The 22,500-nt window shown below is 49.0% G+C and overlaps 1 protein-coding gene across 1 annotated transcript in view; it reads left to right on the plus strand.

Moving 5' to 3' along the window:
* The window catches only part of LOC308153178 (phospholipid-transporting ATPase ABCA1-like), an 84,774-nt gene that overhangs the window by 30,540 nt on the left and 31,734 nt on the right, over positions 1-22,500 (plus strand). The window contains exons 14-24 of the mRNA XM_080526264.1: positions 6,387-6,591; positions 7,553-7,666; positions 10,693-10,867; positions 11,507-11,638; positions 11,972-12,111; positions 13,420-13,557; positions 17,520-17,740; positions 19,677-19,755; positions 20,885-21,084; positions 21,666-21,717; positions 22,200-22,316. Coding sequence (XP_080382390.1) covers positions 6,387-6,591; positions 7,553-7,666; positions 10,693-10,867; positions 11,507-11,638; positions 11,972-12,111; positions 13,420-13,557; positions 17,520-17,740; positions 19,677-19,755; positions 20,885-21,084; positions 21,666-21,717; positions 22,200-22,316 — 1,573 coding nt within the window. The remainder of the gene's footprint in view (positions 1-6,386; positions 6,592-7,552; positions 7,667-10,692; positions 10,868-11,506; positions 11,639-11,971; positions 12,112-13,419; positions 13,558-17,519; positions 17,741-19,676; positions 19,756-20,884; positions 21,085-21,665; positions 21,718-22,199; positions 22,317-22,500) is intronic.

Here is a 22,500-nt window from a genome sequence, read left to right on the forward strand (position 1 = left end):
GGCGTTCTGGGCAGGCACCTCCCCAAGTAGGGATGGTCCCGCCCGCTCAGCCGGCCCTGACATCACGCCGCCCTCACCCAGCTGAGTGGTCGGTGCCGGTGTCAGAATCAGAAAGCTCTGATGAGAGCGAGCGGCAGGTAGAGCACGTGCTCCCCGCCCTCGCCCCCCCATCACTCCGCCACGACTTCCAGGGCCTCCTGGAAGCTGCGGCAGGCGTGTTGGCAATTCCCCGTCCCGCCTCCCCTCCCCCAACGGAGTCCTTCTGGGAGAAGGACCTGTTTTACGGAAAAAGGGCGAAGCGACAGGACCAACCTCCTAACGCTGTCCTCCCGGGCTTAGATAAGTTCGTGGAGGACAAGTGGGGAGAACCACTCACAGGCAGGGCGCCGGTGAAGGCGTTCTTGCCCTTTACCAGAGTGGAGGGGCTCGCGGAGGAGATGACCAACGGCTCCCCGCCGCTCGAACCAGCGCTAGCCGCCTACTTGGTACCGGGGTCCAGCGCCTGGTCGGTGCCTAACAAACCTATGCCGCCCAACCAGCGTGACAGGTTTAACGCCACCCTGGTAGACAAGAGCTACGCTCTCGGTGCGCAGACGGCGGCAGCGGCGAATAACATCGCCGTGTTTAACGCCGCCATTGCGAAAATCACCACAGACCGACCCTACGGTTTGTCTGCAGCGGAGACGGTGCTTCTGAGCAAGCTCAGTGCCGCGACGATGTACCTGGCCCAGGGCGTCGCGGTTTGTGGGGGTCGCCTGATGGCAAACGCGGTGGTGCAGCAGCGACAGATGTGGCTGTCTCTCACCACCATGACCGGGGCGGACCGGATGGCCCTACTGAATGCTCCAATAGAGAGACAAGGGCTATTCGGTCCCGCCATGGACACCTTGACGGGGCGCCTGGCCGCGATGGAGGAGGCTAAGAGGCACCTTGCCAGCCACCTCCCCCTCCAGCGACCCTCCACCTCTTCTTCTTCCGCCGTGGTGACGACTAGACCGTCAACGGCTGCGAAACGGAGGTTTCGGTGTGATGCGGCACTGGCTCCACCTCTACAGACGGAGCCATGCCCCACTCGGCATCCCCAGCCCCCGCCGCTGACCACTGGGAGGGCCCACTACGGGCCCCCACAGCAGCGTGGCCCGGTTTCACTGGCGGAGGGGTCAGTAATGACCCCACCACCGGTTTCCTCTTCATGGCTGCTACCTCATAAAGAGGTAAAAGAAGGAAAATCCCCACCTTACTTTTTCAGTAAAGATGATTTTCCCATGTTATCTACCGGAGCGGAGACCCGCCTGCCTTGTCGGAGCGTGGTCCAATCGCTACCGGTTAGAAACGAAGCGGAGACTGGCCCAGCGTACCAGCGTGTGGCCAGCTCTCTGCCTAACAGACTTACCCCTATCACGACACAAACAGGGTTAAACACCCCTGTCTGTAGCCGTATAGAGGGATCGTTATTTACATCAATAACCCCTCCATGTCTATCAGGATCTGGCCCAGCTCATGAGCGTGCGGACAGTTCTTTGATTATCAGACATAATAAACCTGCGTCAATAAAGGGCATTGTTACACATAGCAAACACTCTTTACAGACGGCAGCCCATCCCTTTCGAAATGACCCCACCTTGGGCTGTGCCACCTCCTCGGTGTGCAGCGGCGGCTGGGGTCATACAGAAATTCAAGCTTTTTCTGTCGACTGCACCACAACAGACGGCCCAACCGCTGTCGTTGCGTTATGCAGAATGGCTAGAAGGGGCAGGTATTCTGTCGGGCTGGCTGGACAGGACATTGAGGAGGGGATATGCACTACAGTTCATTCAGCCTCCTCCGCCCTTCAGGGGCGTGAGAGAGACTGTTTTGTCCTGCCCGATAAAAACACGTGCGCTCCAGGAGGAGATTACGAATCTCCTAACAAAGGGCGCAGTGACAATGGTTCCGAGGGACCAGTGGGACGTGGGGTGGTACTCCCCGTATTTCCTTGTCCAAAAGAAATCCGGAGGCATGAGACCCATACTAGATTTAAGGGTCCTCAACGAGAGAGTGGCGAAACGCCCCTTTCGTATGTTGACGACGAGGCACCTTCTGTCTTGTATACAGAAAGGCGACTACGGAATCAGCATAGACCTGAGGGACGCGTATTTTCATGTGCCAATCACAGAGAGGCACAGGAAATTTCTACGTTTTGCCTTCCAAGGGAAGGTTTACGAGTACACGCGCCTGCCCTTCGGGTACGCGCTTGCTCCTCGAACTTTCTCCAAATACGTGCAGACAGCACTCGAACCACTGAGGCGAAACGGGATACGCATATTAGCTTATCTCGACGACCTACTGGTCTTGGCCCAATGCCCAAATCGAGCCATTCGGGACGCAACCTCACTGGTGCAGCACCTCACTCGGCTGGGGTTAGCTGTCAACTGGACAAAGAGTGCTCCGTGGCCAGCTCAACAGTTTTCCTATCTAGGCATTCAGTTGGATACTGCCAAGATGAGGGCCAGTTTATCGGCACCACGGAGAGCGACACTGACGTCAGCTCTCCGGGTGTGTCGAGTGACAAATACAATCACCGCTCTGTCAATGATGTCCTTACAAGGAATGATGTCTGCAGCCCATGTAGTGGTCCCCTTAGGCCTATTACACATGCGCAGACTGCAGAGGTGGTTCGCACGACTGCGACTGGATCCAGTGAGACACCGTCGCAAATTGATTGTAATACCGAGATCGGTCAAGACCGACCTGAGCTACTGGAGAGACCCGCGCGTCATCGCGCGCGGAGTCGCCATGGGCAGACCGGCATCCCACTACCCAGTCTTCACGGACGCGTCGTTGACTGGGTGGGGAGGAGTGTGTCAGGCAGGTTCGGTGGCAGGAAGATGGGGACCGTTAGAGACGCGTCACATCAACCTGCTGGAACTCGAGGCGGTGAAGTTAACGCTACTTCATTTTGCCCCAGTGTTAAAGGATCTGGACGTGTTAGTCAGATCCGACAACAGGACAACAGTAGCATACATCAATCGTCAAGGGGGAGTACGCTCAGCGTCACTTCATCGCCTAGCGACAGATATATGGCTGTGGGCTGTCACACACCTGAGTTCGCTAAAAGCTCTCCACATTCCAGGTCTGCTCAACGAAGGAGCAGATCTGTTATCACGGGGAGGCCCGAGGGACGACGACTGGAGGTTAGCACCCCCCATTGTGTCTCTGATTTGGGCACGGTTCGGGCAAGCAGAAGTAGATCTGTTTGCGTCCCGGACGAATGCGCAGTGTCGCCTTTGGTTCTCCCTGCGCGAACAGGACAACCCGCCATTGGGAGTCGATGCATTCGCACACCACCCATGGCCGAGGGTCCTGTTATACGCGTTCCCACCCCTGACATCTATCCTCCCACTGTTGGCACGAGTGAGGTCAGAGAGGCTAGAGTTAATTCTTGTAGCCCCGGACCGTCCCGGAGCCCCGTGGTTTCCGGAACTGATGGAGATGTTGGTAGAGGGCCCATGGCCCATACCTCATCGACAAGATGCACTCTCTCAGGCCAGAGGCTTGGTGAGGGGGCCGCCGATGATGGGGGGCCCCCTCATGGCCTGGTTACTGAGAGGGATTTGTTAGAACGCAGGGGTCTGACAGACGCGGTCATTCAGACCATTCAGAGTGCGCGCGCGCAATCCACTGCAAAGGGATATGCGGCGCGCTGGCGAGTGTTTACACAGTGGTGTGAGGGACAGGACGTTGACCCAGTCTGCTGTCGGGTCGAAACGTTCTTGTGCTTCTTACAGTCGCTGTTTGACAAGGGATTGGCGGCGGGAACTATTAAAGTTTACGCGGCTGCCATCTCAGCTTGTCATGAGGGTTTTGCGACAACGACACTGTTCAGTCATTCGCTGGTTAAGCGTTTTTTGACTGGAGTGTGTAGGCTTAGACGCCCTCTTAGGACTCTAATGCCAAAATGGGACCTGTCGATTGTGCTAGAGGCGCTGTGCGTGCCCCCATTCGAACCCATTGACACTGTGTCGTTGCGTTTATTGTCTCTCAAGACGAGTCTGCTCCTCGCCTTGACTACGGCTAAGCGAGTGAGTGATTTATGTGCTCTCTCGACACGGGCAGATTGTTTGATCATATCTGATGACGAAACAAAAGCTGTGTTACGCCCTAACCCGGCGTTTATCCCTAAGGTTAATCGTGGGTTTAGGGTTCAGAGCTGTGCTCTGAGCGCCTTTTTTCCTCCTCCTCACGACGGAGAGAGGGAGAGGCGTTTACATTGTCTATGTCCGGTGCGCGCGTTGGCACAATATGTGAAGCGCACGGCAGGACTGAGATCTTCTCCCCAGCTTCTGATCTGCTACGGCGGACAGAAAGCCGGGGCACCACTCTCGAAGCAGAGGCTGTCCCATTGGATTTGCGAGGCTATTAGCCTCGCATACGAATCGAAGGGGCAGCCCGTGCCGACTGGCATTCGGGCTCATTCCACCAGGGGCATGGCCACATCAGTGGCCATTCTCAGGGGAGTGGGAGTGGAGGAGATATGTGAGGCGGCGTCTTGGTCGTCGCCATCACCTTTTGTACGGTATTACTTGAAAGATATTTCTTCCTCATCCTTTTCTCATTCTGTCCTCAGTTTTGCTGATGACTGATGTAGTGGGGAAGGCACTTGGATTACCCTGGTCATGGGGATTCTATTCAAGTGCTGTCAGGATGAATACGGATGTGCCTGGGGAGGGGACCCTCCTCCAGGACATGTTCCGTTAGATCTACAACCCTACGTGCTCACGTAAGGGTTAGGTCAGTGATATTCTTCCTCAATCCTTTCTCATTCTGTCCTCAGTTTTGCTGATGACTGATGTTATGGGAAGGGCACTTGGATTACCCTGGTCATGGGGATTCTATTCAAGTGCTGTCAGGATGAATACGGATGTGCCTGGGGAAGGGACCCTCCTCCAGGACATGTCTGTTAGATCAACAACCCAACGTAAGGGTTAGGTAAGTGATATTTCTTCCTCATCCTTTTCTCACTCTGTCCTCAGTTTGCTGAGGACTGAGGTAGTGGGGATGGCACTTGGATTACCCTGGTTGGGGATGCTATTCAAGTGCTGTCAGGATGATTACGGATGTGCCTGGGGAGGGGACCTCCTCCAGGACATGTTCCGTTAGATCTACGACCCTGCGTGCTTACGTAAGGGCTAGATCAGTGGAGCAGACTCGGTGTGGGTTGGGCCAACTTTTAAGGTTGTCTTGAACCAACATCAGTGGTCAGCTCCGGGTGCCGCTGAGATTGTTTTCGGATTAATAGTCTCAGTGGGGGTACATTTGGCCTTGTTCGCTCCGCCTAAACCAATAGGAGCAGAGCTCCCCTATGGGGCGGAGCTCCACGATATAGAACGATAGTTATGGAGATAGACTCCAGTTCTATGAGTGGAGCGGAGCCCCATAGGGCTGCTGGCCCACTTCGACTCGTTCAAACCCGGCTGTTTTGTATATGTTTGGGAGAATGAGGGAGCGAAGGACGCCCCTTTATATAGCACCCCAGGGCGGGCGCAGACATTGAAAAATTCAGTCATTGGCTACTTTAGGTAGCGGGTAAACCAATAGGAGCAGAGCTCCCCTATGGGGCTCCGCTCCACTCATAGAACTGGAGTCTATCTCCATAACTATCGTTGTTTGTTGTCTGTCTGGTTTGGTTGTTTGTCTGTCTGTCTGTCTGTCTCTCTGTCTGTCTGTCTGTCTGTCTAGTTGTTGTTGTTTGTTGTCTGTCTGGTTGTTTGTCTGTCTCTCTGTCTGTCTGTCTGTCTCTCTGTCTGTCTGTCTGTCTGTCTCTCTGTCTGTCTCTCTGTCTGTCTGTATGCCTGTCTGTCTGTCTGCCTGTCTGTCTGTCTGTCTGCCTGTCTGTCTGTCTGTCTGGTTGTTTGTTGTCTGTCTGGTTGTTTGTTGTCTGTCTGGTTGTTTGTTGTCTGTCTGGTTGTCTGTCTGTCTGTCTGGTTGTTTGTTGTCTGTCTGGTTGTTTGTTGTCTGTCTGTCTGTCTGGTTGTTTGTTGTCTGTCTGGTTGTTGTTTGTTGTCTGTCTGTCTGTCTGTCTGTCTGGCTGTCTGGCTGGCTGTTTGGTTGTCTGCTGTCTGGTTGTTTGTTGTCTGTCTGTCTGTCTGGTTGTTTGTTGTCTGTCTGGTTGTTTGTTGTCTGCTGTCTGGTTGTTTGTTGTCTGCTGTCTGGTTGTCTGCTGTCTGGTTGTTTGTTGTCTGTCTGTCTGTCTGTCTGTCTGTCTGGTTGTCTGTCTGTCTGTCTGTCTGTCTGTCTGGTTATCTGGGTGTTTGTTGTCTGTCTGTCTGGTTGTTTGTTGTCTGCTGTCTGGTTGTCTGCTTGCTGTGCTGTAGACAGAGTGGTGACCCTGGTCTCCCCCCCCTCAGAGCCTGCTGTCCCCCGTGGCGTTCGGGTTCGGCTGTGAGTACTTCGCCCTGTTCGAGGAGCAGGGCGTGGGCATCCAGTGGAGCAACCTGCTCTCCAGCCCACTAGAGGGCGACAGCTACAACCTCACCACCTCCATCTGCCTCATGCTGTTTGACTCCCTCCTCTACGGCGCCATGACCTGGTACATCGAGGCCGTGTTCCCCGGTGAGCAGCAAGAACAGTCTGATCATCACAGCAGCTCCCGATATGAGACAGAGCATTATGATGTATCAGATATGAGGCCAGAGCATTATAATGTATCAGATATGAGACAGAGCATTATAATGTATCAGATATGAGGCCAGAGCATTATGATGTATCAGATATGAGGCCAGAGCATTATAATGTATCAGATATGAGACAGAGCATTATGATGTGTCAGATATGAGACAGAGCATTATAATGTGTCAGATATGAGACAGCGCATTATAATGTATCAGATATGAGGCCAGAGCATTATAATGTATCAGATATGAGACAGAGCATTATAATGTATCAGACATGAGACAGAGCATTATAATGTGTCAGATATGAGGCCAGAGCATTATAATGTATCAGATATGAGGCCAGAGCATTATAATGTATCAGATATGAGACAGAGCATTATAATGTATCAGATATGAGGCCAGAGCATTATAATGTATCAGATATGAGGCCAGAGCATTATAATGTATCAGATATGAGGCCAGAGCATTATAATGTATCAGATATGAGACAGAGCATTATAATGTATCAGATATGAGACAGAGCATTATAATGTATCAGATATGAGGCCAGAGCATTATAATGTATCAGATATGAGACAGAGCATTATAATGTGTCAGATATGAGACAGAGCATTATAATGTGTCAGATATGAGACAGAGCATTATAATGTATCAGATATGAGACAGAGCATTATAATGTATCAGACATGAGACAGAGCATTATAATGTATCAGATATGAGGCCAGAGCATTATAATGTATCAGATGTGAGACAGAGCATTATAATGTATCAGATATGAGGCCAGAGCATTATGATGTGATCAGAGATGTGTATTGATCACATATGTATTGATCAGATGTGTATTGATCAGATATGTATTGATCAGAGATTTGTTGATCTTGGTGGTTGTTCGTCCTCAGGTCAGTATGGGATCCCCCGGCCCTGGTACTTCCCCTTCACCAGGTCCTACTGGTGCGGAGAGAAACCAGGGAAGAACATCGCCACACCCTCAGGGAAGAAAGAAAACGCTGAAGGTATGGACCATAGACTAGACCTGACCCTATAGTAACACAGTGTGTTGTAGCTATAGTAACACAGTGTGTTGTAGCTATAGTAACACAGTGTGTTGCAGCTATAGTAACACAGTGTGTGTTGTAGCTATAGTAACAGAGTGTGTTGTAGCTATAGTAACAGAGTGTGTGTTGTAGCTATAGTAACAGAGTGTGTGTTGTAGCTATAGTAACAGAGTGTGTTGTAGCTATAGTAACAGAGTGTGTTGTAGCTATAGTAACAGAGTGTGTTGTAGCTATAGTAACAGAGTGTGTGTTGTAGCTATAGTAACAGAGTGTGTTGTAGCTATAGTAACAGAGTGTGTTGTAGCTATAGTAACAGAGTGTGTTGTAGCTATAGTAACACAGTGTGTTGTAGCTATAGTAACAGAGTGTGTTGTAGCTATAGTAACAGAGTGTGTTGTAGCTATAGTAACAGAGTGTGTTGTAGCTATAGTAACAGAGTGTGTTGTAGCTATAGTAACAGAGTGTGTTGTAGCTATAGTAACAGAGTGTGTGTTGTAGCTATAGTAACAGAGTGTGTTGTAGCTATAGTAACACAGTGTGTTGTAGCTATAGTAACACAGTGTGTGTTGTAGCTATAGTAACACAGTGTGTTGTAGCTATAGTAACACGGTGTGTGTTGTAGCTATAGTAACAGAGTGTGTTGTAGCTATAGTAACACAGTGTGTGTTGTAGCTATAGTAACACAGTGTGTTGTAGCTATAGTAACACGGTGTGTTGTATCTATAGTAACAGAGTGTGTGTTGTAGCTATAGTAACAGAGTGTGTTGTAGCTATAGTAATACAGTGTGTTGTAGCTATAGTAACAGAGTGTGTGTTGTAGCTATAGTAACAGAGTGTGTTGTAGCTATAGTAACAGAGTGTGTTGTAGCTATAGTAACACAGTGTGTTGTAGCTATAGTAACACGGTGTGTTGTAGCTATAGTAACAGAGTGTGTTGTAGCTATAGTAACACAGTGTGTTGTAGCTATAGTAACACAGTGTGTGTTGTAGCTATAGTAACAGAGTGTGTTGTAGCTATAGTAACACAGTGTGTGTTGTAGCTATAGTAACAGAGTGTGTTGTAGCTATAGTAACACAGTGTGTGTTGTAGCTATAGTAACACAGTGTGTGTTGTAGCTATAGTAACACAGTGTGTTGTAGCTATAGTAACACAGTGTGTGTTGTAGCTATAGTAACACAGTGTGTGTTGTAGCTATAGTAACAGAGTGTGTTGTAGCTATAGTAACAGAGTGTGTTGTAGCTATAGTAACAGAGTGTGTTGTAGCTATAGTAACACAGTGTGTGTTGTAGCTATAGTAACAGAGTGTGTTGTAGCTATAGTAACACAGTGTGTGTTGTAGCTATAGTAACAGAGTGTGTTGTAGCTATAGTAACAGAGTGTGTTGTAGCTATAGTAACACAGTGTGTTGTAGCTATAGTAACACAGTGTGTGTTGTAGCTATAGTAACAGAGTGTGTTGTAGCTATAGTAACACAGTGTGTGTTGTAGCTATAGTAACAGAGTGTGTGTTGTAGCTATAGTAACACAGTGTGTTGTAGCTATAGTAACACAGTGTGTGTTGTAGCTATAGTAACACGGTGTGTTGTAGCTATAGTAACACAGTGTGTTGTAGCTATAGTAACACAGTGTGTGTTGTAGCTATAGTAACAGAGTGTGTGTTGTAGCTATAGTAACACAGTGTGTTGTAGCTATAGTAACAGAGTGTGTGTTGTAGCTATAGTAACACAGTGTGTGTTGTAGCTATAGTAACACAGTGTGTGTTGTAGCTATAGTAACAGAGTGTGTTGTAGCTATAGTAACAGAGTGTGTGTTGTAGCTATAGTAACACAGTGTGTGTTGTAGCTATAGTAACACAGTGTGTGTTGTAGCTATAGTAACAGAGTGTGTTGTAGCTATAGTAACACAGTGTGTTGTAGCTATAGTAACAGAGTGTGTTGTAGCTATAGTAACAGAGTGTGTTGTAGCTATAGTAACACAGTGTGTTGTAGCTATAGTAACAGAGTGTGTTGTAGCTATAGTAACAGAGTGTGTGTTGTAGCTATAGTAACAGAGTGTGTTGTAGCTATAGTAACAGAGTGTGTGTTGTAGCTATAGTAACACAGTGTGTTGTAGCTATAGTAACACGGTGTGTTGTAGCTATAGTAACAGAGTGTGTTGTAGCTATAGTAACAGAGTGTGTGTTGTAGCTATAGTAACACAGTGTGTTGTAGCTATAGTAACACGGTGTGTTGTAGCTATAGTAACAGAGTGTGTTGTAGCTATAGTAACACAGTGTGTTGTAGCTATAGTAACAGAGTGTGTGTTGTAGCTATAGTAACACAGTGTGTTGTAGCTATAGTAACAGAGTGTGTTGTAGCTATAGTAACACAGTGTGTTGCAGCTATAGTAACAGAGTGTGTGTTGTAGCTATAGTAACACAGTGTGTTGTAGCTATAGTAACAGACAGAGTGTGTTGTAGCTATAGTAACACAGTGTGTTGTAGCTATAGTAACACAGTGTGTTGTAGCTATAGTAACACAGTGTGTTGTAGCTATAGTAACAGAGTGTGTGTTGTAGCTATAGTAACACGGTGTGTTGTAGCTATAGTAACAGAGTGTGTTGTAGCTATAGTAACAGAGTGTGTGTTGTAGCTATAGTAACACAGTGTGTTGTAGCTATAGTAACAGAGTGTGTTGTAGCTATAGTAACACAGTGTGTTGCAGCTATAGTAACAGAGTGTGTGTTGTAGCTATAGTAACACAGTGTGTTGTAGCTATAGTAACAGAGTGTGTGTGTTGTAGCTATAGTAACAGAGTGTGTGTTGTAGCTATAGTAACAGAGTGTGTTGTAGCTATAGTAACAGACAGAGTGTGTTGTAGCTATAGTAACAGTGTGTGTTGTAGCTATAGTAACACAGTGTGTTGTAGCTATAGTAACACAGTGTGTGTTGTAGCTATAGTAACAGAGTGTGTGTTGTAGCTATAGTAACAGAGTGTGTGTTGCAGCCGTGTGTGTGGAGGAGGAGCCGTCCCACATCCAGCCCGGCGTGTTCATCCAGAACCTGGTGAAAGTTTACAGCCACGGCCAGAAGCTGGCGGTGGACGGGCTGACCCTGGGCTTCTACGAGGGCCAGATCACCTCCTTTCTGGGCCACAACGGAGCCGGCAAGACCACCACCATGTAAGTAACCCCCAAGACCACCACCATGTAAGTAACCCCCAAGACCACCACCATGTAAGTAACCCCCAAGACCACCACCATGTAAGGGCAGCAACTGTTCGCTGTGTTCATCTGGTCTTTTATTCATCTGGAGAAGTTCAATTGATTTGCCGTGCCTCGTATAGAAGCTACGGGAAGTTTGAACGGTTGCGTAGCGTAGTTCCGCTAGTTTTGTGTGAATTAAAATACAATGTCGGGAGTTAACACTACAACAGCCGTGCCTATTTTGCCTACTAGTAGAGCCGCCTTGGGGGTCAAATAGACCTCCTTTTTAGAATGTAAATCTGCTATTTACACACAGAGATCACTAGAGGGCGCTTCTTTTTTTAGCTTGCCTCCTACACAGAAAAACTGCAAAACAGCTTTCTACTATCTTATCCTGAAGTGATTTAGAACATGTAAGGATACTGGGTGGTAGAACGCACATATCTAGGACAAGTCATGAAAGGAGGGTCCTGAAATGTGATCGAGTGCAAAGATAGATTTTCTTTTTACTCACAGGGGTCACCGTGACCCCTCACGGCTCTTCTAGTGTTAAACTGCGCGTCCGTTGAGGTTTGGTTCTGATCGGGGTTTCTGTTGGGTGGTGATTCCGCCCAGGTCCATCCTGACCGGCCTGTTCCCGCCCACCTCCGGCACCGCCTACATCCTGGGCCGGGACATCCGCTCAGAACTGAGCACCATCCGCCAGAACCTGGGGGTGTGTCCTCAACACAACGTCCTCTTCAGCATGTAGGTACCCTCACCCTCACCCTCACCCTCACCCTCCACCATCTTGACTAGGTCTAGCCCTCACCCTCACCCTCACCCTCACCCTCACCCTCCACCATCTTGACTAGGTCTAGCCCTCACCCTCACCCTCACCCTCACCCTCACCCTCACCCTCACCCTCCACCATCTTGACTAGGTCTAGCCCTCACCCTCACCCTCCGCCATCTTGAATACATGAATGAATTAATGAATGACTTTATTTGACACATTTAAACAGATAACGGTATCTGTTTATCACGATCATCATTATCAGCGGTGTCTGTGTTTGACCTCTGACCTGTGTGTCCGCTGCAGGCTGACGGTGGAGGAGCACATCTGGTTCTACGCTCGTCTCAAAGGCCTTTCTGAGGAGAAGGTGAAGGCCGAGACGGAGCAGATCCTCTCTGACGTGGGACTTCCTCACAAACGCCACTGCCGTAGCAACACGCTGTCCGGTCAGTGTGGCTCTGCTCCTGTCGCCTAACAACGGTTACCGTGGTGCCCCCTGCTGTTGGTCTTGTGTCACTGATATAAACACACAGGAAATAGAGCAGAAACCATGATCGCCATGACTACCAACAGCATATTATGTGTTTGTCTGACCTCAGCATCTTCACCTTGGAGTTATACTTGTTATACACCTTCCCTAACCCTAACCCTAACTCTGTCCTGTCCTGTCCTGTCCTGTCCTGTCCTGTCCTGTCCTGTCCTGTCCTGTCCTGTCCTGTCCTGTCCTGTCCTGTCCTGGTCTAACCCTAACTCTGTCCTGTCCTGTCCTGTCCTGTCCTGTCCTGTCCTGTCCTGTCCTGTCCTGTCCTGTCCTGTCCTGTCCTGTCCTGTCCTGTCCTGTCCTGTCCTGGTCTAACTCTGTCCTGTTCTGTCCTGTCCTGTCCTGTCCTGTCCTGTCCTGTCCTGTCCTGTCCTGTCCTGTCCTGTCCTGTCCTGTCCTGTCCTGTCCTGTCCTGTCCCCTCCTGTCCTGTCCTGTCCTGTCCTGTCCTGTCCTGTCCTGTCCTGTCCTGTCCTGTCCTGTCCTGTCCTGTCCTGTCCTGTCCTGCCCTGTCCTGGTCTAACCCTAACTCTGTCCTGTCCTGTCCTGTCCTGTCCTGTCCTGTCCTGTCCTGTCCTGTCCTGTCCTGTCCTGTCCTGTCCTGTCCTGTCCTGGTCGCGTCCTAACTATTCCCACCGTAGTTGGGTCAGACCACGCCACCTTCTTGAATATGTAGGGGTGTTTTTTTTTGTTTTTTTTCTCAAACAAACACAATCACTGACACTAAGAATAGGCGCGCGTTCCAGGGCCCACAGGGCAACGAGAGCCGCGCCCGGGCGCTTGCGGCCGTGCCCGCGGCGAACATTGACCGTTGGCCCGCGGCACACTCAGTGCCGCCGAGTTGCATACATAGATGGGTAACCTATATCTAATCGTGCACCCCGTGTTACGTGAAGAACAAGATACAGAGAACACCCCTACATATTCCAGAAGTTGGCGTGGCGTGGGCGTGGTGTGGGCGTGGTCTGACCCAACTACGGTGGGAATCGTTAGGACGCGTCCTGGTCTGTCCTGGTCTAACCCATTAACAACACAAGAGCTCACAGCTGAATCAATACATCTATTGCTGTCCTACGCACATTCTGAAACACTCAAAAACATAGAATATATATATGTTATTGTTGAAATGAACGACAAAATATGGAAAATAAATAAAAGGAAAGTATTGGGATGAATTAGCTTTTTTGATACTTATTTACTCGTTTGGCTCCTCAGGAGGTATGCAGAGGAAGCTGTCTGTGGCTCTGGCGTTTGTCGGAGGGTCAAAGGTTGTGATCCTGGACGAGCCGACTGCCGGGGTGGACCCGTACGCCCGCCGGGGCATCTGGGACCTGCTGCTGAAGTATCGCCAGGGTGAGACGTCTTTTACTTAAGCAATATCACACGAGAGGGAGTGTGTTATACTGAATATCAGCAGGGCTGTGATTGGGTCGTAGGTACGAGGCCGCAGGCCGAGTAGGAAGACGATCACAGCCGTGCTGATATTCAGTATAACAGCACGACCTTCAGTGTGATATTGCTTTTATACAACAGTTCTACAGCGCGATTTATTAGTTAACAGTAATAAGCGACAACAGATTATGATTTGTTTGTTTATTTAATCATAAAAATAAACAAAAAATAGTTCCGCAACTGAACTTCAAATGGACTGTTGCCTAGTAACCTGAACACAAACATGTAGTCTAATTAACGGTCATTTAGTAGAACATCTGTGTGGCGGAGTGATACATATAGTTAAAAGTCCCAGTGCTGTTATACTGTATATCAGCACTCATGGAGTGCCTCTTGTCCAATCAAATTACTTGGTCGGAACTGACTGTTGTATAATTTTTCATTTTAGCCTCTTCATACCGGAATGTAAACATTAACGATGTTTATTTTGCGTTGTTTTATTTAAACATGTTAATTTGAGGAGGGGCCGATGCAATAGCATTGACATGTTGACATTTCAGCGAGCCAGGTGCATCGCAGCATTGCAGCGTTTTCTTGTGCCAGTTTTCGCCGTCGTCCCCAAATAAATGGAAAGATTAAAGAACATTAAGAATATTATCTAACAGGAAGTCACCTGTTCTAAAGCCCTGCGACCTGACCCTGACCCTAAAGGTCTTTGCACACCAAATGCGTTTTTTTTCGCATGCATACTTTTTAAATCCGTCATCCGAAAAAAACGTTACGCACAGAGACCTTGCACACCGACCTCCGATGCGTTTTATTCGAGTCCGATGCGTTTATTTGCTATATTGACGTTGCGAAAAATTCGCAATATGCACTCTACATTCTAAATGCTTGATTTACCAAAAGGTACAAACAACTGAGAGCACTAGCCTATAACTAAAACCACTTGGTAGACCACATCAGTAGAATGTATTATCAGTAGAAAAGTACAAGCTTTATTTCCTTTAACAAAGTGTGGTGTGCACAGCAGTGCGATATCTGTAAACATACAAGCTGTAGACTCTCCGCTCAGGGTTGCCAGATGGGATTGAGAATTTTCAACCTAACCACAGTCTAAAAACTGTTAAATCCACCAAAAACCAGCCCATCTGGCAATCCTGTCTCCGTTGCTTCAGTCTTCCACTTGTTGCGCAAAATTGGCCAGGGTTTGTCACATCCTTTGTTGGACATCTCGTTTCTTAAGTCCTGGTATATTGTGGCATTTCTTTACTGTTTGCCATCTGGAATACCCAGGGAGACGCAGACAGCAGAAGTAGAAATTGAATAGTAGAATAGAAAAAGAAACCGCTATAACCATGCTGAATGATGTACCTGTATGATGCACTGGCAGTCTGTGACTGTGTGTGCACCTGCCCGGACCCTGCCCTTCTGCCTGAGTTTGAGTAGGATGCTGCCCAAATGAATGTTATTGTTTAGTGCCGTACGCCTTCGTGGTATTATATTGTGTATATGTATCATCTGTATGTTGTTTTTCTTTCACTCGACTAACCGCTGAGATAATACTTGAGACATGTACTTCCGTAAACATGAATCCAACTGTCCTGACCCTGACCCCTGACCCCTGACCCCTGACCCTGTCCTGCAGTTCTAATGTGACCATGTGACCATGTGTCCCTCCTGGTCAAAAACAACTCAAAAGGTTTTTTGACGGATGCGGAAAACGCAGAAAATCGAACCTGTTCTGAAAATAATTATGACGGACAAATATTTTGGATTCGGTGTGCAAGCGTGACACAACATGAGTTCTCTTTTTTTTTTTTTACGGATGTAAAAAACTGACGTAAAAAACGCATTGGTGTGCAAGGGCCTTAACCCTGACCCTGACCCTGACCCTGAGTCTCTGCCCTCAGACCCCTCTCCCCCTCGCCCCTCCCACCCCCTCCTCTTCCCCCTCATGCCCTGCCTGCTGTCTTTGATCAGTTTGTGCCGGTCTCCCTCTCCTCTCTCTCTAACGTTATCAAACATCTGCGACCCACTACCTGCCCCTCTGATGCACTCCCCTCACGCCTTCTCAAGGAAGTCCCTGACTCTGTCCTTCCTGTCATATTACTGCTGATAAATGCCTGCCTCAGCACTGGCTGCGTCCCGGCTGCCTTCAAGCACGCTGTGGTCCAGCCCCGGATAAAAAAGCCTAACCTAGACCCCTCCGTCCTTGCCAACTTCAGACCCATTTCCCAGTTACCATTCCTCTCAAAAGTTCTGGAGCGCATAGTCCACCTACAACTACAAGCCTTCCTTGAGCAACATAACATACACGATAAATTCCAGTCTGGCTTTAAACCGCGCCACAGCACTGAAACGGCCCTTCTCCGTGTCTTTAACGACCTTATTATAGCCGCCGATGCAGGTAACCCCTCTATCCTGCTGCTCCTTGATCTCACAGCTGCATTTGACACTGTAGATCACATGATTCTACTAGCTCGACTGGAGCATTATGTGGGCATCAGGGGCGTCGCCTTGGACTGGTTCCGGTCTTACCTAAATAAGCGGACTTTTTCTGTCCAACTCGGTGACCTCTCCTCCTCAGTAGCCCCCCTCACCTGTGGAGTGCCCCAAGGATCAATCATGGGCCCCGCCCTCTTCCTATTGTACATGCTGCCCCTAGGTCAGATCCTGGCAAAATTCAGCATTTCCTTCGCCGATGACGTGCAGGTTTACCATCCCTTAAAATTAACCCAAGGGAAAACCACACTACAGCCCCTGCTTGACTGCCTGACCGAAATAAAGTGCTGGATGTCAGAAAACTTCTTAACCCTCAATGAAAAAAAACCGGAGGTTATTGTTTTTAATTGTGCCCCCCCGGCCCCCCTCGTCGACGCCCTTGGTCCCCTGAGTTCCAACCTCTCCACCTCAGTTAGGAGGTGTAATTTGGAGTAATGTTTGATAGTGCTTTTAAATTTGAAAAGCAAGTCAGCTTCGTAGTAAAAAATAGTTTTTATCATCTTAGACTCCTGGCCAAGACAAAGGCCTACCTCTCCCAGAAGAACCTGGAGAGTGTGATACATGCCTTTGTCACTACTCGCCTGGACTACTGTAACGCACTCTACGTGGGGATCGACCAGTCCCTGCTCCGCCGCCTACAACTCGTCCAAAACGCGGCTGCGCGCCTCCTTACGAGGACTAAAAAGTGGGACCACATTAGTCCAATTCTGTGCTCGCTCCACTGGCTGCCTGTGCGTTACTGCATTGATTTTAAATTATCCCTGACCGTTTTTAAAGCACTAAATGGACTGGCCCCCCTTTACCTCTCTGAGCTCTTGCACCGCCACACCCCCTCCAGATCCCTCAGATCAGCAGACCAGCTGCTGCTGGTGGTGCCCAGAACCAGGCTGAAAACCAGGGGGAACAGAGCCTTTTCGGCTGCTGCACCTAAACTCTGGAACAGCCTCCCCCTCCACGTACGGGCCGCTCAGACCCTGGAGATTTTTAAATCTCTCCTTAAAACACACCTGTTTTCCCTAGCCTTCCCCCCCACCTAGCTATTGGTCCCTGGCTTTTATTACTTTGTGGTTTTTGTTGTAGGTCCCTGGCTCTTATTGTTTCATTGTTTTTAGTCCTTTTATATTCTCTTTTAACTTTACCATATCTTGTATTGCATTGTGCTTATTTATTTCCTGCATTTTATCTATTTTACAACTGTGAAGCACTTTGGTTCAGCATTGCTGTATGTCAACGTGCTATATAAATAAAGCTGACTTGACTTGACCCCTAACCCTGACCCTGACCTTCACCCTGACCCTGACCTTAACCCTGACCCTGACCTTAACCCTGACCTTAACCCTGACCCTGAACCCTGACCTTAACCCTGAACCCTGACCCCTGACCCCTGACCCCTGACCCTGTTGTTGACCTCTCTCCAGGCCGCACCGTCATCCTCTCCACCCACCACATGGACGAGGCCGACATCCTGGGCGACCGCATCGCCATCATCTCCCACGGGCGGCTGTGCTGCGTGGGCTCCTCCCTGTTCCTGAAGACGCAGCTGGGCACGGGCTACTACCTGACGCTGGTGAAGAAGGACCTGGACGCCTCGCTCAACTCCTGCAGGAACTCGGCCAGCACCGTGTCCTACAGCAAGAAGGTGAGCCTCCGCCCTGGCGTTCCATTTTCGGAATTCTTGGGTACACTCAGAGAGATGTTGGGTTCAAATTATTTTTGATTGTGTTGTTGCCAAGCAACATGGCAGTAAGGCGTGTGTCTGGGTGTGTCAGGGTCCTGGGGCGTTCGACGCTGACATGCTTCTGGGTTTGATAGAACAGAAGCAAAAATAAAGTTAAGGATTATTTTGATAATGAATGAATTTATTTATTTATTTGACACGTTTTTAAAATGGGGTATACAGTTATTGGCTGCAACGGAGCCTAAAAAGCATAACCACGTATGAAAGAGAAATAAAAATAAAAATGATGATGATGATGATGGTGGTGGTGGTTGTTTCTTGTTGTTGTGGTTTATCACACTCCTCTAATAGTGGTTGGTTATGTTCTATATCTATGTTATGTTCTATATCTATGTTATGTTAATTTTAATTAATTAATTTTGCCATTTAGCAGACGCTTTTAATCCAAAGCGATTTACAATTACGAATTACAGGGACATTCCCCCTGGAGTAACTGAGGGCTTACTCAAGGGCACACTAGTAGTCGTGTGGTTTCAGGCGGGATTTGAACTCACAACCTTCTGATCACAAGTCCAACTCACTATCCACTAGACCACCACTACCCTTATGTTCTATTCATAGCTTTCATGTGACGTCACAGCATAGTGGAAACGCCCACCTGACGGGCAAAAGGCACTTTTTGCGGGCAAAACCCACGGGCAAAACCCACTTTTTGCGGGTTAATAACTTTGATTTCCCGTGGGTTAGGAAAATAATTCCAACGTGTCCGGAAAGAGGAGGAGCCAGGGAATCCAAAAGTTTTTGAATGGAGTCGATCCTCCACTCCTATCACAGTGGACACAGCAAGGAGCGAATTAGCGGTAGAACTCCCGAACACCCGGTTGATCGAGTTTCGTATTAAAATATAGTATATGTTCTCGGGGTGTCAGCGCGGTGTGTAAGGGCTCAAAATGACCGTATACTGATGGTGAATTTAGAGAAATTAAAACTGTGTTTGTAGCACCTCCATAGCCGGTGTTATTCACGGTCAAAGCCGGTCAAGGAGGCACCCTTTGCGGCTTAATAACTTTGATTCTCCGGGGGTTACGGTAAAAATTCCAACGTGTTCGGAAAGAGGAGAAACCAGGGAATCGAAAAGTTTTTGAATGGAGTCGATCCTCCACTCCTATCACCGTGGACACAGCAATGAGCGAATTCCCGGGTAGAAATATCCCCTCGACCCGCTGTCAGCGGGAGTTCCGTCCAGCAGCGGTAGAACTCCCGAACGCCCGGTTGATCGAGTTTCGTATTAAACGTATATGTATACAACAACCTGTAGCGAATACCCTGGCAATCTAACAATTATATTAGAGTGTATAATGCATAAACTGGGCATAGTCATGTTCTTTGCTTGGCTGGCTGGTTGGCTGCATTAACCTGTTGTTGTTACTTGTATGTTCATTACGTTACTTCAAATGAATGCCCCCTAAGTCAAATCCATCAACTGAAGATAACTCGTGAGTTTAGAATGAGAAGGTTCTATCTCCGTTTAGAATGATAAGGTTCTATCTCCGTTTAGAATGATAAGGTTCTATCTCTGTTTAGAATTATAAGGTTCTATCTCCGTTTAGAATGAGAAGGTTCTATCTCCGTTTAGAATGATAAGGTTCTATCTCCGTTTAGAATGATAAGGTTCTATCTCCGTTTAGGGTAGTTCAGAGATATTGAGCGTCAAAGTTTTGACATTCCATTATGTTTTGTGAGATGGAACCTTTGTATTTTATTAACCGTTTGCGTCCACTCGCCATGTTGCTATGATACTTTTTGCCCGTCAGGTTGGTGGTTGCTAGGGAAGAAACCACGTGACTGAAAGCTATGAATATCTATGTTATGTTACATCTGTGTTGTCTCTCTGCAGGAGAAGGAGGACAGTGTCTCAGAGAGCAGTTCTGACGCTGGGCTGGGCAGTGAGCTGGAGAGTGAGACGACCACCATCGGTAAGCCAGCCGCCTCGTCCTCCGTATGCGGAGAGTGAAACTTGGTTTAAAAACGTATTTTAAAAAGCTACTGTGGATTCAAAATAAAATGTGTTGTGTAAAAAAGTTGTTGAGGATGGTGGTGGTGGTCCGTCCTGTCCTGTCCTGTCCTGGTCTAACTCTGTCCTGTCCTGTCCTGTCCTGTCCTGTCCTGTCCTGTCCTGTCCTGTCCTGTCCTGTCCTGTCCTGTCCTGTCCTGTCCTGTCCTGTCCTGTCCTGTCCTGTCCTGTCCTGTCCTGTCCTGTCCTGTCCTGTCCTGTCCTGTCCTGGTCTAACTCTGTCCTGTCCTGTCCTGGTCGCGTCCTAACCCTGTCCTGTCCTGTCCTGTCCTGTCCTGTCCTGTCCTGTCCTGTCCTGTCCTGTCCTGTCCTGTCCTGTCCTGTCCTGTCCTGTCCTGGTCTAACTCTGACTCTGTCCTGTCCTGTCCTGTCCTGTCCTGTCCTGTCCTGTCCTGTCCTGTCCTGTCCTGTCCTGTCCTGTCCTGTCTGTCCTGTCCTGTCCTGTCCTGTCCTGTCCTGTCCTGTCCTGTCCTGTCCTGTCCTGTCCTGTCCTGGTCTAACCCTAACTCTGTCCTGTCCTGTCCTGTCCTGTCCTGTCCTGTCCTGGTCTAACTCTGTCCTGTCCTGTCCTGTCCTGTCCTGTCCTGTCCTGTCCTGTCCTGTCCTGTCCTGTCCTGGTCTAACTCTGTCCTGTCCTGTCCTGTCCTGTCCTGTCCTGTCCTGTCCTGTCCTGGTCTAACTCTGTCCTGTCCTGTCCTGTCCTGTCCTGTCCTGTCCTGGTCTAACTCTGTCCTGTCCTGTCCTGTCCTGTCCTGTCCTGTCCTGTCCTGTCCTGGTCTAACTCTGTCCTGTCCTGTCCTGTCCTGTCCTGTCCTGTCCTGTCCTGTCCTGGTCTAACTCTGTCCTGTCCTGTCCTGTCCTGTCCTGTCCTGTCCTGGTCTAACTCTGTCCTGTCCTGTCCTGTCCTGTCCTGTCCTGTCCTGTCCTGTCCTGTCCTGTCCTGTCCTGTCCTGGTCTAACTCTGTCCTGTCCTGTCCTGTCCTGTCCTGTCCTGGTCTAACCCTGACTCTGTCCTGTCCTGTCCCCCCCAGACGTGTCTCTGATCTCCAACGTGATCTTCAAGCACGTCCCGGCGGCGCGGCTGGTGGAGGACCTGGGCCACGAGCTGACCTACGTGCTGCCCTACCAGGCCAAGGACGGGGGGCTGGTGGAGCTGTTCCACGAGATGGACGACCGCCTGGCAGACCTCGGCATCTCCAGCTACGGCGTCTCTGACACCACCCTGGAGGAGGTACGTCACCAACCCTGACCCCTGACCCCTGACCCTGACCCTGACCTTAACCCTGACTCTGACTTTAACCCAGACTCTGACTTTAACCCAGACCCTGACCATGACCCTGACCCCTGACCATGACCCTGACCTTAACCCTGACCCTGATCCTAACCCTGACTCTGACTTTAACCCAGACCCTGACCCTGACCCTGACCCCAAACCCTGACCCTGACCCTGACTCTGACCATGACCCCTGACCCTGACCCTGACCCTGACCTTGACCCTGACCCTGACCCTGACCCTGACCCTAACCCTGACCATGACCCTGACCTTAACCCTGACCTTAACCCTGACCCTGACCTTAACCCTGACCCTGACTCTAACCCTGACTCTGACCCTGACCTTAACCCTGACCCTGACCCTGACTTTAACCCTGACCCTGACCTTAACCCTGACCCTGACCCCACCTCTGACACCAGCCTGGAGGTTGGTGTGCCCCTGGAGGAGGTGTGACCCTGGGGGAGGTGTGACCCTGGGGGAGGTGTGACCCTGGGGGAGGTGTGACCCTGGAGGAGGTTTGACTGTGTTCTGTGTTGCAGATCTTCCTGAAGGTGGCGGAGGACAGCGGCGTTGACGTCCCGGAGGTGTCAGGTAGGACAGCTTCCACTCCCTGGGTTAGGGTTACGGTTAGGGTTAGGGTCAGGGTTAGGGTTAGGGTTAGGGTTAGGGTTAGGGTCAGGGTCAGGGTCAGGGTTAGGGTTAGGGTTAGGGTCAGGGTCAGGGTTAGGGTTAGGGTTAGGGTTAGGGTTAGGGAGGTGTCAGGTAGGACAGCTTCCACTCCCTGGGTTAACTAGGACATAAGAACAATGAATGATTATGATAATACAGTTACATACAGCATAGCCCTTTTCTAGATGTTTCTAAATTGCCTCAAATACAGTATTCATAAATCCAGACCAGATCAAGTCTAAAGCTAGTTGATATTGTCGTTGTGTCTATTTGTGTCTCCCAATATTTGCATGGTCTGTATTCTCAGCAGCTTTTTACAACTGAAATATCAATCTTTCTCCTTTAAACCTCCTTTAAACCTCCTTTACCTTCCCCTGTGACCCGTCTGGTGTTGTGTTGTGTAGACGGCACCATCCCAGCCCGGCGGAACCGTAGACATGCTTTCGGAGACCACCAGAGCTGCCTGAAGCCCTTCACAGAGGACGACAGCCTGGACTTCAACGACTCAGAAGGTGATCCAGGTAGCTGTAGACTTCATTACCCATAAGCCATCACTTCAAGCTTCTCTTTAAGACTTTTCTTAAATGATTCTTCACACATTTTTCCACAATTCACAGAGACAATGAAATGTAATCCATCACACACACACAGCATCATAATCTATATGTATAACCGTATCTATATAACAAATCTATATGTATAACC

Source organism: Nansenia antarctica (genome assembly GCF_963989245.1).
Source record: "Nansenia antarctica genome assembly, chromosome: 3".
Lineage (NCBI taxonomy): Eukaryota > Metazoa > Chordata > Actinopteri > Argentiniformes > Microstomatidae > Nansenia > Nansenia antarctica.